This window comes from Oncorhynchus clarkii, chromosome 18 (assembly GCF_045791955.1).
Source record: "Oncorhynchus clarkii lewisi isolate Uvic-CL-2024 chromosome 18, UVic_Ocla_1.0, whole genome shotgun sequence".
NCBI classification, from domain to species: domain Eukaryota; kingdom Metazoa; phylum Chordata; class Actinopteri; order Salmoniformes; family Salmonidae; genus Oncorhynchus; species Oncorhynchus clarkii.
Window position 1 is genome coordinate 3,019,727 of NC_092164.1, and position 17,324 is coordinate 3,037,050.

At 40.8% G+C, this 17,324-nt stretch overlaps 1 protein-coding gene across 12 annotated transcripts in view; it reads left to right on the forward strand.

Moving 5' to 3' along the window:
• The window catches only part of LOC139372860 (zinc finger protein 664-like), a 40,165-nt gene that overhangs the window by 16,936 nt on the left and 5,905 nt on the right, over positions 1-17,324 (forward strand). For 2 of the 12 annotated variants that reach the window (XM_071112700.1, XM_071112699.1), the window contains exons 4-6: positions 8,988-9,226; positions 11,854-12,087; positions 16,018-16,200. In XM_071112700.1, coding sequence (XP_070968801.1) covers positions 8,988-9,226; positions 11,854-12,087; positions 16,018-16,200 — 656 coding nt within the window. Of the gene's footprint in view, positions 1-7,943; positions 8,230-8,987; positions 9,227-9,341; positions 10,893-11,847; positions 12,088-15,944; positions 16,201-17,324 lie in introns of those variants that run through there. The other 10 variants (XM_071112702.1, XM_071112706.1, XM_071112711.1 and 7 more) reach the window with 10 other exon arrangements.

A 17,324-nucleotide genomic window follows, 5' to 3' on the forward strand; every position in this document is an offset into this window, starting at 1 on the left:
CTGTAACGGAACTTTTCGACTTTGTCTGCTCGTGCGTCATGAATGTGGATTACTGGGCTGAACACGCGAACAACAACGAGGAATTTGGACATAAATGATGGACATTATCATACAAAACAAACATTTATTGTGGAACTGGGATTCCTGGGAGTGCATTCTGATGAAGATCAAAGGTAAGTGAATATTTATAATGCTATTTCTGACTAATGTTGACTCCACAACATGGCGGATATTTCTTTGGCTGGTTTGGTCTCTGAGCGCCGTACTCAGATTATTGGATGGTATGCTTTTTCCGTAGGGTTTAATTGAAATTTGACACAGCGGATGCATTAAGGAGAAGTTTATCTAAAGTTTCATGTATAATAGTTGTATCTTTCATCAATATTTATTATGAGTATTAATGTAAATTGATGTGGCTCTCTGCAAAATCACTGTATGTTTTGGAACTACTGAACATAACACGCCAATGTAAACTGAGATTTTTGGATATAAATATGCACTTTATCGAACAAAACATACATGTATTGTGTAACATGAAGTCCTATGAGTGTCATCTGATGAAGACCATCAAAGGTTAGTGATTCATTTTATCTCTATTTCTGCTTTTTGTGACTCCTCTCTTTGGCTGGAAAAATGGCTGTGTTTTTCTGTGACTTGGTGAAGACCTAACATAATCATTTTTGGTGCTTTCGCTGTAAAGCCTTTTTGAAATCGGACACTGTGGTGGGATTAACAACAAAATTACCTTTAAAAGGGTATGAGATACTTGTATGTTTGAGGAATTTTAATTGTGAGATTTCTATTGTTTGAATTTTCCACTCTTCACTTTCACTGGCTGTTGTCATATCAATCCCGTTAGCGGGATCTCAGCCATAAGAAGTTTTAAGGGTGTTTCCAATGTTTTGTACACTTCGTGTCTATTGAGACACATTACAGACAAGCCTACAAATAGCAAAACAGAACTCACTTGATTGACAATTAAATGTATTTCAACATTGAAATAAGCCTATAGGCTACTGTTTACACACTACATTGACAAAAGTATGTGGACACCCCTTCAAATGAGTTGATTTTACTATTTTAGCCACACCCTTAACTGACAGGTGTATAAAATTGAGGTACACAACCATGCAATCTCCATAGACAAACACAGGCAGTAGAATGGCCTTATTGAAGAGCTCAGTGACGTTCAACGTGGCACCGTCATAGGATGCCACCTTTCCATAAAGATACTTCCAATAGACACCCCAGAGACGACAATTTTCAAAATTTCAAAAAAGACAGTTTCGTTATCACCTTTGTGCCAAACATATCAATGGAATTTGTCCATGAATTGTCTTCAAGGCCGATTTTCTTTCCCTCCACTCCCCACAAATCATAGCTAAAGTTATTAATGTTTTATATTCATGCTATTACATGGAAGAGCTTGCACGTGTAACGGATGTGAAAAACAATGGAAATCACTCACTTGCTCTCGTCCACATTGCTCATTCAATGTGATGGGTTCCTGACATTGGAAGATGAGTCCGACTGACCTGAAGTAAATGGATACAAACAGCAGATCCTGGACTATGTGGCTGCTTTGAAAGTGAACTGTGTTTGTGTGTGAGATCAGGGGTATATTCATTCTGCCAATTCTGTTGAAAAAACTTTCCTTAAAATGAAGCAAATGAAATCAAAGATAAATATACCGGTATTTGTCTAATAGAAACTCTTGTTTGCAACTGTTGGACTACTGATTACACCCCAGATCAGATAGATACAGGTAAGAGTGTGCAAGACGGTATTGAATGTGTCAGTCACCTTGATTACTCAGATTTCTCTCGACCTGTGCACCTACGTTGTAAACTTTCATTCATAGGCTAGGTTGTAGCAACCACTTGATGGGTATAGGGAAAATTAGAGTATCATGTAGTAGCCTAAACCTGTCGATGTTACATTGAGCTGGGTGAATGATAGTCATCCAATATGCTGTTATAGAAATAAGGCCATGCTCATAAAAAAAAGACCTGTCCTCCCTTGTCTTAAAGGCACAGACCGCCACTAACATTTACTAATGGGCTCCTGAAACCGGAATCTAGCAAGATGTCAGCCTCCTTGAATAGGCGTATCTGACCGTGAGTAGATTACGTTCAAAACAATGGTCGGCCATCTTGGAGGCTGTCTCTCGTTCTTATTATAGCTCAATGCACTGCTGGATTCCACCATTTTAATGTAGTCAACTGGGTGGTACTTCCAACTTCATTGGCTGATCCCTCCTGACTCTGTTGGAGTCATCTCCAGCTGGCTCGTCAGTAGGGATTATGCTGAGCCACGGGGCACCGGTCTATGGCCCGTGATGTAAACGGTGAACAGGCAAATGTGGCAAGGGCCCTTCTCAAATAGCAACAGTAATCTGCGCCTTTCGGTCATTCTGTCAACAAGGCAGCATGGTGCATCATCCAGAAACATCTCTTTTCCATAAAATATTTGTTCGAATTTATAAAACCAGGTTTAATTGGGAAGGCAGATAAAGCTTTTTATCAAAATCAATAACTTTTTTATGTGAAAACACAGAATCCTACTCATTACTCCAAGTGCTTAATTACATCACTTTTGTTTGGAGCAGACTTAGCTGTGGGCTTTGAATGTGGCACCTGGCCAAAAACAAAACAAATGCCATCAACTTTCACCCCGTGCAAAACACGCCTATCCGGGAGCCCAGGCCAAACTAATCGAATCCCCTCAATTCTGTCACTGACGCTATAATGACACAGACACAAAGATAAGTCCTCTATCTATCTCTATGGCCGCGCATCTTTGTTCAGAATCTGTGCTGTGAAGACGGTGCTTTTTGTCTCCGTTTCTATGTATTACTACCGGTAGGTGCTATCTAAAATCGAAAGAACATGTCATATAACATGATAGGTTACAAATCCGTCAAGGGATTGTCAGGTTTCCTATGTTAAATTTGTGTCGTGATGAAAACGATTTTACAAGTCATATACCTTGAGATTTTGGGTTTGTCTGACTTAATGTACACCATTTCCTCAAGGTAATTTAAAAATATTCAATTTATTTGAGATTTCTGAGTTCGTTTTATGTTATTGGTTATGTGTATTTTTAAAAAAGGCTCACGAGCTGGTAAAATGGCGGCGCTGCTGTCTGTGTTTTAAAGTCCAAATAGAAGACAATGGACACGATCATATATTTATGTAGTTGGTGCAGTATATTAACTACACTGCTCAAAAAAAATAAAGGGAACACTAAAATAACACATCCTAGATCTGAATGAATGAAATATTCTTATTAAATACTTTTTTCTTTACATTGTTGAATGTGCTGACAACAAAATCACACAAATTATCAATGGAAATCAAATTTATCAACCCATGGAGGTCTGGATTTGGAGTCGCACTCAAAAGTGACCCTATGTGGTGGTGACGTGGAAACCATCACCTCCGGCTCTACCAGGAGCATGTGTAACTGTATAGCTTTCATCCGTTCCCTCACCCCGACCCGGGCTCGAACCAGGGACCCTATGCACACATCAACAACTGACACCCACGAAGCATCGTTACCTATCACGCCTCAAAATCCGCAGCCCTTGCAGGGCAAGGGGAACAATTACTTCAGGTCTCAGAGCGAGTGACGTAACCGATTGAAACACTATTAGCGCGCACCACCGCTAACTAGCTAGCCATTTCACATCGGTTACACTCACCCCCCTTTTGACCTCTTTTTCCGCAGCAACCAGTGATCCGGGTCACGGCACCAATGTAACAGTATAGCTTTCATCCGTCCCCTCGCCCCGACCCGGGCTCGAACCAGGGACCCTATGCACACATCAACAACTGACACTCACAAAGCATCGTTACCCATCGCTCCACAAAAGCTGCGGTCCTTGCAGAGCAAGGGGAACAACTACTTCAGGTCTCAGAGCGAGTGACGTCACCGATTGAAACGCTATTAGCGCGCACCACCGCTAAATAGCTAGCCATTTCACATCGGTTACACATGCTTGAGGTGGTCTGCCACAGCTCTCCGAACATCATGGTCAGTGGCCTGGCTGTTCCATTTCTTGACTGCAGCTGTAACCAAAATAAACACAGTAAATTATAGAAAAGACTAATAGATATGGATTATCTTACAGGTTCCCCACGGCACTTAAATCAGCACTCAGGGCTCAAACCCACGGTTTATCACTAACCAATGGTGGCTATTTTGTGTTGTGCAGTAATAATGATCATTTATTACATTTATTCAGAATAATTTATAAGTGGATAAATGTGTTTACAAAAAGCAATTTACAAGATAAATTTGGTTAAAGTTGTCCTTCTTAGGGGCTGACAATTGATTAGGGCCAGGCTCAAACTTGCACGCAGTGTAGAAAAGACGAGGGCCTGTTTGAATGGTGCAAGTTGTCTCTTTCACTCCTCCCTAATAGACTATTATAATCACATTCATTGGTCAAATCTGAACACTGTAGCCTAATATATTTGTCAGTAAGCGGAGATCACAAGTAAAAATATATAAATAAATCTACTTGAAAATGGGGGAATGTTTTGCCGACTGGTCGCTCAGGAGACAAAGTCAATGTCAGGCGTATGAAAGACATTTGGCTTGAGCTCATAGAGAGAGGAAGGAGCCAGCGCTGCATGTGCCAAACAAGTGCTGTATTCTGCTATATATATATATATTTATTTATTTATTTACTGATGGCTTGGAACAGTGTAAACAACACAAAATAAATGATAGCTGTTCCAGAGAGTTGATCTGTACTAATGAAAAAAAATGCTAAAGCCTTTATTATTAAGGCCATTGTCTACTGTAGGCTAATTATTCAAGAGAATGCTTCACTGCATTTAAATGCAGGACCAGTAGGCTGTGTGATGAAATGAAGTAATAATAAGGACTAATTGATAACAGGCCAGAAAGCAGAACAAAACCAGCATAATGACATACTATAGAGTCTAACGGAGAAAAGAAACATGGTGAAGCATTTATTATGGCTAAAGCATAGCAAAATAAATAAAACAGAATTTGAGAAAATGTCACGTTGGGCAGACCGGTATACACTTTTAGAACTTGCGAGTCAATAGGTTAAAAGGTCATTAAGGTCACATGATCACCTCATTCAAAATTAACAAGCTCCTAAAGCCATTCTTCTCAAAAAGGGACCACACAAATTACCACCATGCAAATTAATAATTGGTTTAGAAGACAATAAGAATCTAGCCTATTAGAACAGACAGAGCAGGTCATTTTGATTGTGCGACCTTAGTGACCCTTTAAGCAATGGGAGGGTGTAGTAAAGGCTTTTCTTATGCACAACGCAACTCAGCGTGCCTGGATACAGACTGTAACCATGTATTGTGTGGTTACGGCACCACAAAACCCTGAGGACTTTTCTTTTCTTTTATGGCTATGACACTCACAGCCATGATAAATGTCATCATAACACATGGGCTCTCATATATTATTGCTTAAATATACTATGGCTGTTAGCCAATCAGCTTTCAGGGCTCAAACCACCCAGTTATTAATACAAAATATCCTACAGAATAATGACGTGTTTATAGGTACGGTTGACAAGTGTACACAGTTGTGTTTCCTAATCCCCGTTTTGCGTGATGGCCGTTGTGTCACGAATCCCGCCGAAGATGGTGCCTCTTCCTGTTCGGGCGACGTCGTCGTCGCGGGCCTACCAGCCGGGCTTGTTTTCTGTTATGTGGGGTGTGTGTGTGTGTGTTATTTTTCCCAAACAGTTTCGTCCTGGGTCTTTTAGCGTCCGTGTGTGTGGCGTTGACCGACACTGTTGCTTTGGGAATAAACTATCCACGTATCTACTACCCTGCTCTCTGCGCCTGACTCCTCCACCCACTACTTCTAGAAGTAGGGCCATTTACCAAGGCCATTGGTAAAGAGCCTGAAAGTCAAGCACACATAATATGTTCTTTGTGAATTGAACACTTTCAAACTGCTGAGGAGATAAGGCTCTTGGATTTACTGTCTTTGTTGCAGACAGTTTATCACTAACGATACCTTTAAAATTACTTACTGGATCCATTCTAAAGATGTGACATACCGGTCCATGACCTTGTGGGCACAGTCCTTTGTGTTCTTACCACCAATGTTGCTTAACCTTAATCTGTGTCAATAGACTGTTTGAAACCCTGGAAGTTAATTATTTTTATTTGATTTATTTCAACTTTATTTAACCAGGTAGGCTAGTTGAGAACAAGTTCTTATTTACAACTGCGACCTGGCCAAGATAAAGCAAAATAGTGCGACAAAAACAACACAGAGTTACACATGGGATAAACAAACGTTCAGTCAACACAATAGAAACAATTATATGCAGTGTGTGCAAATGTAGTAAGATTAGGCGATTAGCTCCCCTGTGAGCTAACATTCTTAGCTAGCTAGATAGCTAACCCATACTACAGTTAGTTAGCAAACCAACCAGCTTCACCGTAGGTACCCAGAGAGTAACGTTGATGTCTAGCTAGTTCATTTTTTTTAATGGTCAAATAATGACTCCACACCCGTTACCAGAAAACAAAGCTAACCGTAGTTAGCTAAACCGATACAGTAAACTAGCTGACAGTTTGTACAACCATCAAATATGTTGGCCCTGCTTTCCCGCCTATCTAGCAACTAAGTTAGTGTTAACTAGCATGTTAACGGTAGCTTATTAGTTAGCATGTAAGTATCCAGGCAGAGTTGCTTATGTTAGCCTAGAGAAAATAATAGTTTGCGACATTAACAGAAACGTTTTCAGAAATGTTGATTCTTACAATTATCCTCGTATCGTTGTGTTGCGGTCATGAGGAACAAATGTCGGGTGAATGACTTGCTCTTTCTGCTTCTCCCAGTTTGGAGACATGACAGTTATAAATTGTAATAAATTCCATTGTGAAATTGTAAATTAATGATTTTAAAATGACAGGTAATTTTCAGTCATTCTGTCTATATCAGAACATCTTACAAGATATTCGATTTTTTATTTTAATTTTAAATAAATATATTTCATTATATTGTGTATATCAAAAAATAATCAAACTCATGCAATATTGTATACACGTATTCGTGTATCTAATGCATTTCAATGAGTACAAGCTGATCAGGCTGACCTTCGGCTAGTTTTGGATCAAAACAGGCGGACAATTTTGGGCGAAATAAAGTCTATGATAGACATCGCCACTGATGCCATTACTAAACCAGCGTGAAATTGTCATTTAACCTGTAGTTGTTGGCTTTATTCAATGCAGGATTATACTGTACATTCAGGAGTTAGTCCGTAGCGGGGTGTGTCTGGTTTTGGGGAGGGAAATATTGCGAAGCGGATGTGCTGTTCGAGTCTGATATCTCCCAGTTGAATAAAGTTGGTAAGTATCAATGGAAGACGGAGACAACGAAAAATGGAGCAAACCGACCAAAGGTTGTAAACGAACATTGGTTTCTTTTGGAGCGCGATTCATCAACAATTGTGCATTTTGGGAGATCATTTGAGGTCAGGAAGATGGTAAAGGAGGCATGAGGAAAGGTAGAGTCAGTCAGTGACCAGTAGTGGTTTTGTTTTGATTTCATGCGTCTCAGAAGAGCAGAAGGAGAGAGCATTGTTTTTCGGAGCAGGGCACCGTTAAATGTGTTATATCTGGAGTTTCGCTGGAAGAGTGAAGAGTGTCTGCCTACTCACGTGATGCTGAGATACGTAAGATACGCAGTGAGAGCTATTGTGAATAAGCCATTGCAGTTATGAAATTGATAAAAGAATGGCCATGTTTCAAGTGTGTGCCGACGGAATCTTTTTGGTATTTATTAGGATGCCCATTAGCCGCTGCAAGAGTATCAGAATTGTCAAACCCCGGATTGGTCCACTTCACAAGCGTTCTCTGAAGTCTCGCGGTGTTACGTCTCTGGGTTGAGAAACTGGTAGTGGGGAACAGGAAGTTCTGCGCAGGCGCGCATCATTCTTCAGAATAAAGGATACGCCAGAATTGTGCAGTCGAGACGACAACTTTAGTGTCCGTTTCTAATGTATTACTACTGGTATGTAATAGCACGTTCTAATAAGAACATGTAATAACATTCTAGGTAACAACTACGTCAAGGTATTATCAGGTTTGATAAAGGTTTTATGTGCTATTTTTATGTCAAACCGCATGAGTGAACGTGATCACTTTTTTTTACATATCACATAGAGACTTTGGGTTAGTCTGAGTGGATGTATATAATTTCGTCAAGGTAATTTCATTAAGGATCAATTTATTTTAGATTTCTGGGTTCGTTTTACATGTCGTTTTTGGTTTTGTGTAAAGTTCAGGAGATGGTAAAATGGCGGTTCCCCCTCGGTCTGCATCAACGTACTTTAGTTCAGGCACTGAGGGTGCAGCAGAGAAAGACAAATTTACGGTTGCACTACTGTTTTGGAGCTAAATGTAATGATTATCAGTTTTCTACATGTGTACTAATATTCAGAGACATTCAGTTGTTTCTGTCTATCTGTAAATGTTACTATGGTGTGAACGGGAAATACTATTGGTTTTTGATTTAAATAATACAGTGAAGACCAGGTTATTCAGGAAAATAGTACAGAGTGCTCCCTGAAACATACTGCAACCCTGTATTAAATGTTTTTGAGGCATTTATGTGAATTAAGGAAATCTACTATAGATTAAGTGAATTTAAGTTGTGTAGCCTAATTTAAAGTGTATACTTTGTCTAATGTGAATGAATTCGTGTTTTGTTGTCAATGCTTAGTTACCAGATCTATTGAAATGAGATCAGTGCTTGACTTGAACAGGAGCTCACCGGAGCTGAGTACCAGCACCTCAAATTTCTACTGTTTGAGCTCATGTTCCTCTTATAGAATATTAGCTCAACAGTATTGTGGAGCTCCTGCACCTAAATATTAACCATATTTTTTGAGAATAAAGTAAGTCTTGACAGTTCTGGCACTAACTTTTGTGTCCGTTTCTCTTTATTACTACTGGCCGACTCAGATTAAGTCTGAGGCCAGTAACATCAACAGTGAGGACAAACCCAGCCTTCCTCTCGCCTTCCACACTGAGTCCAAACCTACAGTCACTGGGTCCTGATTGTGACAGTGGAGCCCAGTTTGCACTGCAGGATCCAGAGATGGCATCAGTGAAGCTGGAAGACTGCAGTCAAACACTGGAGCTGAATGCCAACATTAAAGATGAAGAAGAGGAGGAGAAGATTGGGAAATCTGTTTCTCATGGTAAGAGCAGGTTCTATCTATCTTAAGTTGGTGTTTTTCATTCCAACTTCCCACTGTGTATGAAACGTTGCTGTAGAACTGTTTTATTTATTTTATTTCACCTTTATTTAACCAGGTGGGCCAGTTGAGAACGAGTTCTCATTTACAACTGTGACCTGGCCAAGATAAAGCAAAGCAGTGCGACACAAACACAGAGTTACACATGGAGTAAACAAACGTGCAGTCAATAACACAATAGAAACATATATATGCAGTGTGTGTAAATGTAGTAAGATTAGAGAGGTAAGGAAATAAATAGGCCGTAGTGGTGAAATATTTACAATTTAGTATTAACACTGGAGTGATAGATGTGCAGATGATGATGTGCTAGTAGAGTTACTGGGGTGCAAAATAGCAAAAATAAATAAGATGGGGATGAGGTAGTTGGGTGGGCTATTTACAGATGGGCTGTGTACAGGTGCAGTGATCGGTAAGCTGCTCTGACAGCTGATGCTTAAAGTTAGTGAGTGTCTCCAGCTTCAGTGATTTTTGCAATTAGTTAGTCATTTGCAGCAGAGAACTGGAAGGACAGGTGGCCAAAGGAGCAGTTGGCTTTGGGGGTGACTAGAGAGATGTACCTGCTGGAGCGCGTGCTACGGGTGGGTATTGTTATGGTGAACAGTGAGCTGAGATAAGGTGGGGCTTTACCAAGCAAAGACTTATAGATGACCTGGAGCCAGTGGGTTTGGCGACGAGTATGAAGCGATGGCCAGGCAACGAGAGCGTACATGTCGCAGTGGTGGGTAGTATATGAGGCTTTGGTGACAAAACGGATGGCACTGTGATAGACTGCATCCAATTTGTTGAGTAGAGTGTTGGAGGTTATTTTGTAAATGACATCGCCAAAGTCAAGGATTTGGTAGGATAGTCAGTTTTACGAGGGTGTATTTAGCTGCACGAGTGAAGGAGGCTTTGTTGCAAAATAGGAAGCCAATTCTATATTTTATTTTGGATTGGAGATGCTTAATGTGAGTCTGGAAGGAAATTTTACAGTCTTAACTAGACACCTAGGTATTTGTAGTTGTCCACATAATCTAAGTCAGAACTGTCCAGAGTAGTGATGCTAGTCGGGCGGGCGGGTGCGGGCAGCGATCGGCTGAAGAGCATGCATTTAGTTTTACTTGCGTTTAAGAGCAGTTGGAGGCCACGGAAGGAGTGTTGAATGGCATTTAAGCTCATCTGGAGGTTTGTTAACACAGTGCCCAAAGAAGGGCCAGATTTATACAGAATGGTGTCGTCTGCATAGAGGTGGATCAGAGCATCACCAACAGCAAGTGCTACATCATTGATATATACAGAGAAAAGAGTCGGCCCGAGAATTGAACCCTGTGGCACGCCCATAGAGACTGCCAGAGGTCCGGACAACAGGCCCTCCAATTTGACACACTGAACTCTATCAGAAAAGTAGTTGGTGGACCAGGCAAGGCAGTCATTTGCGAATCCAACGCTGTTGAGTCTGCCGATAAGAATGCGGTGATTGACAGAGTCGAAAGCCTTGGCCAGGTCGATGAAGACTGCTGCACAGGACTGTCTTTTATCGGTGGTGGTTATGATATCGTTTAGGACCTTGAGCGTGGCTGAGGTGCACCCATGACCAGCTCGGAAACCAGATTGCATAGCGGAGAAGGTACCTTATTCTAAAATTAATTAATTAAAAAACGTTCCTCATCAATCTACATACAATACCCCATTAATGACAAAGCAAACGCAGATTTTTAGGAATGTTTTCACATTTATGAAAAATTAAAAACAGAAATACCTTATTTACAAAAGTATTCAAACCCTTTGCTATGAGAATCGACATTGAGCTCAGGTGCATCTTGTTTTCATTGATCATCCCTGAAATATTTCTATAACTTGATTGTTGTCAATCTGTGGTAAATTTAAATTGATTGGACATGATTGGAAAGGCACACACCTGTCTATATAAGGGCCCACATTTGACAGTGCACGTCAGAGCAAAATCCAAGTCATGAGGTCGAATGAATTATCCGTAGAGCTCCATGAATGGAAAAATTCACAAGCTGGTTAAATGGCGGCACCGCTCGGTCTGCGTCAACGGACTTCAGTGCAGGAAGTGTGGATGTAGCAGAGGGAGACAATTTTACAGCTACGGTTTACTGTTTTGATTATCTTTAAATGTAATGATTTATCTTTTTTCTACATGTGTAATAACGTTGACAAATTCAGTTTGTCTTTATCTATAAACGTTACTATGGTGTGAACAGGAAATACAATTGTTTTTTTTTAAAGTAAAATAGTGAATAGAAAGTTATTAAGGAAAATAGCACATCATGCTGCCTAAAACAATCTGTAACCTTGTACTAAATGGTTTTTGAGGCATTTATGCATTTATCTACTACAGGTTAAGTTTTAGCTCAAAAGTATTGTGGAGCTCCTGCACCTAAATATAAACAGTACCGGCACCCAAAATGAGTATCGGCAACTATTTCAGTCCAAGTCAAGCACTGAATTAGATAATTGAACAAGAAAAAATAGAATATATTTTATAGAGAAGAAAGACCTTGCCAGAACTTTCAAGAAAATAACTTTTGTGTCTGGTTCTCTTGTACTACTTGCAGACTCAGGTATGAGGCCGTTAACATCAACAGTGAGGACAATCCCAGCCCGCCTCTCTCCTTCCACACTGAGTCCAAACCGACAGTCACTGGGTCCTGTTTGTGACAGTGGAGCCCAGTTTGCACTGCAGGATCCAGAGATGGCATCAGTGAAGCTGGAAGACTGCAGTCAAACACTGGAGCTGAATGTCAACATTAAAGAGGAAGAAGAGGAGGAGAAGATTGGGACATCGGTTTCTCATGGTAAGAGCAGGTTCTATCTAATTTTGTTGTTCGTTACAACTTCCCACTGTGTATGAAAAGTTGCGGTAGAACTGTTTCATGATGAACTGTTTAAGTACTGCAGTACATCTCATCCTCATGGACTGCACCAGATTTGCCAGTTCTTACTGTGAGATGTTGCCCCACTTTTCCACCAAGGCACCTGCAAGTTCCCAGACATTTCTGGGGGGAATTTGTGCCCATAGGCAAAGTTTTTGCTGGTGATGTCTGGTAAGGACCTGCCTGACAACAGGCCGACAAGCCCTCAGTCCAGCCTCTCTCAGCGTATTGCGGACAGTCTGAGCACTGATGGAGGGATTGTGCGTTCCTGGTATAACTTGGGCAGTTGTTGCCATCCTCTACCTGTCCTGTAGGTGTGATGTTCGGATGTACCGATCCTGTGCAGGTGTTGTTTCACGTGGTCTGCCACTGCGAGGACGATCAGCTGTCCGTCCTTTCTCCCTGTAGCGCTGTCTTAGGTGTCTCACAGTACGGACATTGCAATTTATTGCCCTGGCCACATCTGCAGTCCTCATGCCTCCTTGCGGAATGCCTAAAGCACATTCACGCAGATCAGCAGGGACCCTGGGCATCTTTCTTTTGGTGTTTTTCAGAGTGAGGTGGAGGGTCCGTCATGGTCTGGGGTGTTTTTTTTTTAGCGTTTATAGAAAATCACCACAAGTCAAACTTAAAGGAATCATTCTTTATTATCAACAAGCTAGAGAGGTTCCATCAAACCTAAAGAACCATAGTATACGTCGGTCGGGAGCTCTGCCGGGGCAGTCCCGTTAGTTCTCCTTTACGCTGCTTACTCAGACAAGTTATATTTGCATGATTTAGCTTATTCATTATTGATAATTCATAATTAACATTTTGCTGTTGCGTGTGCTGAGACCTTGAAACAGAACAATGTTCTGGGCGTACTGCCAATTGGGGCTGAGGAGGAGGTCACAGTCTCCTGCACGAACCAATAACATTTTTCCTCACATTTTTTTAGAGGGCAAATAGTTGGTGGGGCAATTTTGTATTAATTAGCATATTAATGAATTGAATGTATGTAGGCTATGAATGGCCTCACACCAGTACAGTAGGTGGAGGTGTAGGCACCTAAGAGTTGGATGCGATCCGCCAACCAAATCCCAAAGAAGGTGTTTATACTTGCATGCAATTTTTTGTACAGATGAACGTGTTACATTCAGGTGTTTGGAAATTGCTCCCAAAGATGAACCAGACTTGTGGAGGTCTACAATTGTTTTTTCTGATGTCTTGGCTTATTTATTTGAAGGTAGGCCTTGAAATGCATCCACAGGTACATCTCCAATTGACTCAAATGTCAATTAGCCTATCAGAAGCTTCTAAAGCCATGACATCGTTTTCCAAGCTGTTTTAAAGGCACAGTCAACTTAGTGTATGTAAACTTCTGACCCACTGGAATTGTGATACAGTGAATTATAAGTGGAAGTGAAATAATCTGTCTGTAAACAATTGTTGGAGAAATGACTTGTGCCATGCACAAATTAGATGTCTTAACTGACTTGCAAATACTTTAGTTTGTTAACAAGAAATTTGTGGAGTGGTTGAAAAACGAGTTTTAATGACTACATCCTGGAGTGTATTTAAGAGAGTTATAAGGGCAAGAGGCCACAGTTCTATAGAATAATGGAGGTGGATGCACCACAACCAGTTGTAAATGTTGTACGTCAATCAAGTGATCTGGATACCCATATTGTGAAGGTGGCTATTTTAGTATTCATAGCCACAGTTATTAATTGTACTGCACAAGACGTCCAAGAAGCTGGACATCATTATATCTGCAGCTGAGACGTTTCTGGGCCTCCAAGACTACAAGGACTACTGTCACCAGATAATGTTCTGCTCTTACAGGATCCTTCTCAGCCTGTGTAGGGACCTGGTTAGAACAGAAAAGCAGGCTGATTTAGTTTAATTTACATTTCGTTATTGATAGTTTTTGCATGATAAAAAAAAAATACTGTATACACTGAACAAACATATAAATGAAACATGCAAAGTGTTGGTTTCATGAGGTGAAATAAAATATCCCAGAAATGTTCCACACACACAAACTTATTTCGGTCAAATTTTGTGCACATTTGTTTTACATCCCCGGTAGTGAGCATTTCTCCTTTGCCAAGATAATCCATCCACCTCACAGGTGTGGCATATCAAGAAGCTGATTAAATAGCATGATTATCTTACACAGGTGCACCTTGTGCTGGAGACAAGAGTAGGTGCTTGGCAGCAGCTTATGGTGATCTCTAATAAATACAAAAATGCCACTCAAATGGGCTGTTTTTTTTCACACAACACAAAGCCACAGATGTCTGAAGTTTTAAGGGAGCATGCAATTGGCAAACTGACTGCAGGATTGTTCCACCAGAGCTGTTGCCAGATCAGTTAATGTTAATTTCTCTACCTTTGTTGTTTTAGAGAATTTGTCAGTATGCCCAAATATCCTCACATCTGCAGACTGCCGTGTATGGTGTTGTGTGGGCGTGTGGTTTGCTGATGTCAGTGTTGTGAACAGAGTGCCCCATGGTGGTATCAGGGTTATGATATGGGCAGGCATAAGCTACAGACAACAAACACAATTGCATTTTATCGATGGCAATTTGAATGCACAGAGATACCATGACAAGGAAGTGATCCCAAGAGGGGGGGGGGGGGGGGTGACCTGGGGGGCTCTGAGGTACCAGAACACATTAAATAAAATACCTTTATAATAAAGTATTGCATGCATTATTGTGGCTTTAGCGTTCTGGCAAAGAGCAGAGGTGTGGAGCCACTTGCGGAAGTTGTTCATTTTTTGTAGCCTAGAGTTCAGGAAAAATGTGGCCTTTTAAAAACAAATTTCATGCAATTTTAGATGACTGGAGACTTTCACAGAATCTTAAAAGGTAAATTATTATTTTATTTAACTAGGCAAGTCAGTTAAGACCCAATTGTTATTTACACTGACAGCCAAACCCGGACACCGCTGGGCCAATTCTGTGCCGCGTCGTCCAGGTTTAATACCTCTCAAATGACCAAAATGACAGGCTGCTTTGACACTGACAAATGGAGAATCTGAGGTCAATAAAAACAACCTTGTCTCTAATCCATCAATAGCCTAGGCCAGGTGTGAGGAGAAACACATTGTACAATATGAGGAGGAAGTTATAGTCCTAATCAAGCTTTCCAGTTTCACTGACTCACCCAATGATGTGCAGCTCACTCCCTGAATGAATGGAGAATTGCACAAGTTGTTTTTATAACTAATGCTGGTCGTTTCCAATGGGAACAGATCAGTCATAGTGGGCAGAGCCAAGCACGAGTCAGCGAGATCCTACTGGTGCGTTATACAACACATCTGCACATTTCTGTTAGGGAACTCTTCTGTGAATCGCTCGTGTGCAATAACTCAATTCGCTTTTACGTTCCTTCTAAATTACGCAATTATTTAAAACTGTTGCAAATGGTAAAGTCTACAGATCTTAGTCCACTCTGTTCATCAAATATTTTTGTTTTGGAACTGTACTGAGATCAGGTGTTTCATCGATTTAGAACATTTGCAGAATGTCGGCCAAAATCCATCTCGTTCCGTCTTCTCCCACTGCCTGTCAGCGGGCTTCCTCTCACTACCATATCCTCTTATAGAATATTAGCTCCACAGTGTTGTGGAGCTCCTGCACCTAAATATAAACAGTACCGGTATCTATTTCAGTCCAAGTCAAGAACTGAATTAGATAATTGAACAAGAAGAAATATAATATATTTTTAGAGAATAAATAAAGAGCCAGAACTGTCAAGACAATAATGTTTGTGTCTCATTGTTACTACAGGACGACTAGAATTAAGTCTGAGGCCGGTTACATCAATAGTGAGTACAAACCCAGCCTGCCTCTCTCATTCCAGACTATATCCAAACCCATATTCATTCACTGGGCCCTGATTGTGACAGTGGAGCCCAGTTTGCACTGCAGGATCCAGAGATGGCATCAGTGAAGCTGGAAGACTGCAGTCAAACACTGGAGCTGAATGTCATCATTAAAGATGAAGAAGAGGAGGAGGTGAAGATTGGGGAATCTGTTTCTCATGGTAAGAGCAGGTTCTATCTAAGTTTGTTGTTCATTCCAACTTCCCACTGTGTATGAAAAGTTGCAGTAGAACTGTTTCATGATTAACTGTTTCAATGAGAAGGTAGATGTTGTTTCATGCTACTGAGACTTGCATGGTTTGACACCAGTATTGTCAGCATTTGTTTTATTAGTAGACTAAAGAAGTGAAGTAGACAATCTGCCAGTGTTTTAAAGTTCTATGAAATGAGTCTGTGTAGTTACTAACCCTTGTGATAGTGAGTGGAGGATGATATGAGTCTGTCGTTACTAACCCTTGTGATAGTGAGTGGAGGATGATATGAAATGAGTCTGTGTAGTTACTAACCCTTGTGATAGTGAGTGGAGGATGATATGAAATGAGTCTGTGTAGTTACTAACCCTTGTGATAGTGAGTGGAGGATGATATGAAATGAGTCTGTGTAGTTACTAACCCTTGTGATAGTGAGTGGAGGATTATATGAAATGAGTCTGTAGTTACTAACCCTTGTGATAGTGAGTGGAGGATGATATGAGTCTGTCGTTACTAACCCTTGTGATAGTGAGTGGAGGATGATATGAAGTGAGTCTGTGTAGTGACTAACCCTTGTGATAGTGAGTGGAGGATAATATGAAATGAGTCTTTGTAGTGACTAACCCTTGTGATAGTGAGTGGAGGATGATATGAAGTGAGTCTGTGTAGTGACTAACCCTTGTGATAGTGAGTGGAGGATGATATGAAGTGAGTCTGTGTAGTGACTAACCCTTGTGATAGTGAGTGGAGGATGATATGAAATGAGTCTGTGTAGTTACTAACCCTTGTGATAGTGAGTGGAGGATGATATGAAATGAGTCTGTGTAGTTACTAACCCTTGTGATAGTGAGTGGAGGATGATATGAAATGAGTCTGTGTAGTTACTAACCCTTGTGATAGTGAGTGGAGGATGATATGAAATTAGTCTGTGTAGTTACTAACCCTTGTGATAGTGAGTGGAGGATTATATGAAATGAGTCTGTAGTTACTAACCCTTGTGATAGTGAGTGGAGGATGATATGAGTCTGTCGTTACTAACCCTTGTGATAGTGAGTGGAGGATGATATGAAATGAGTCTGTGTAGTTACTAACCC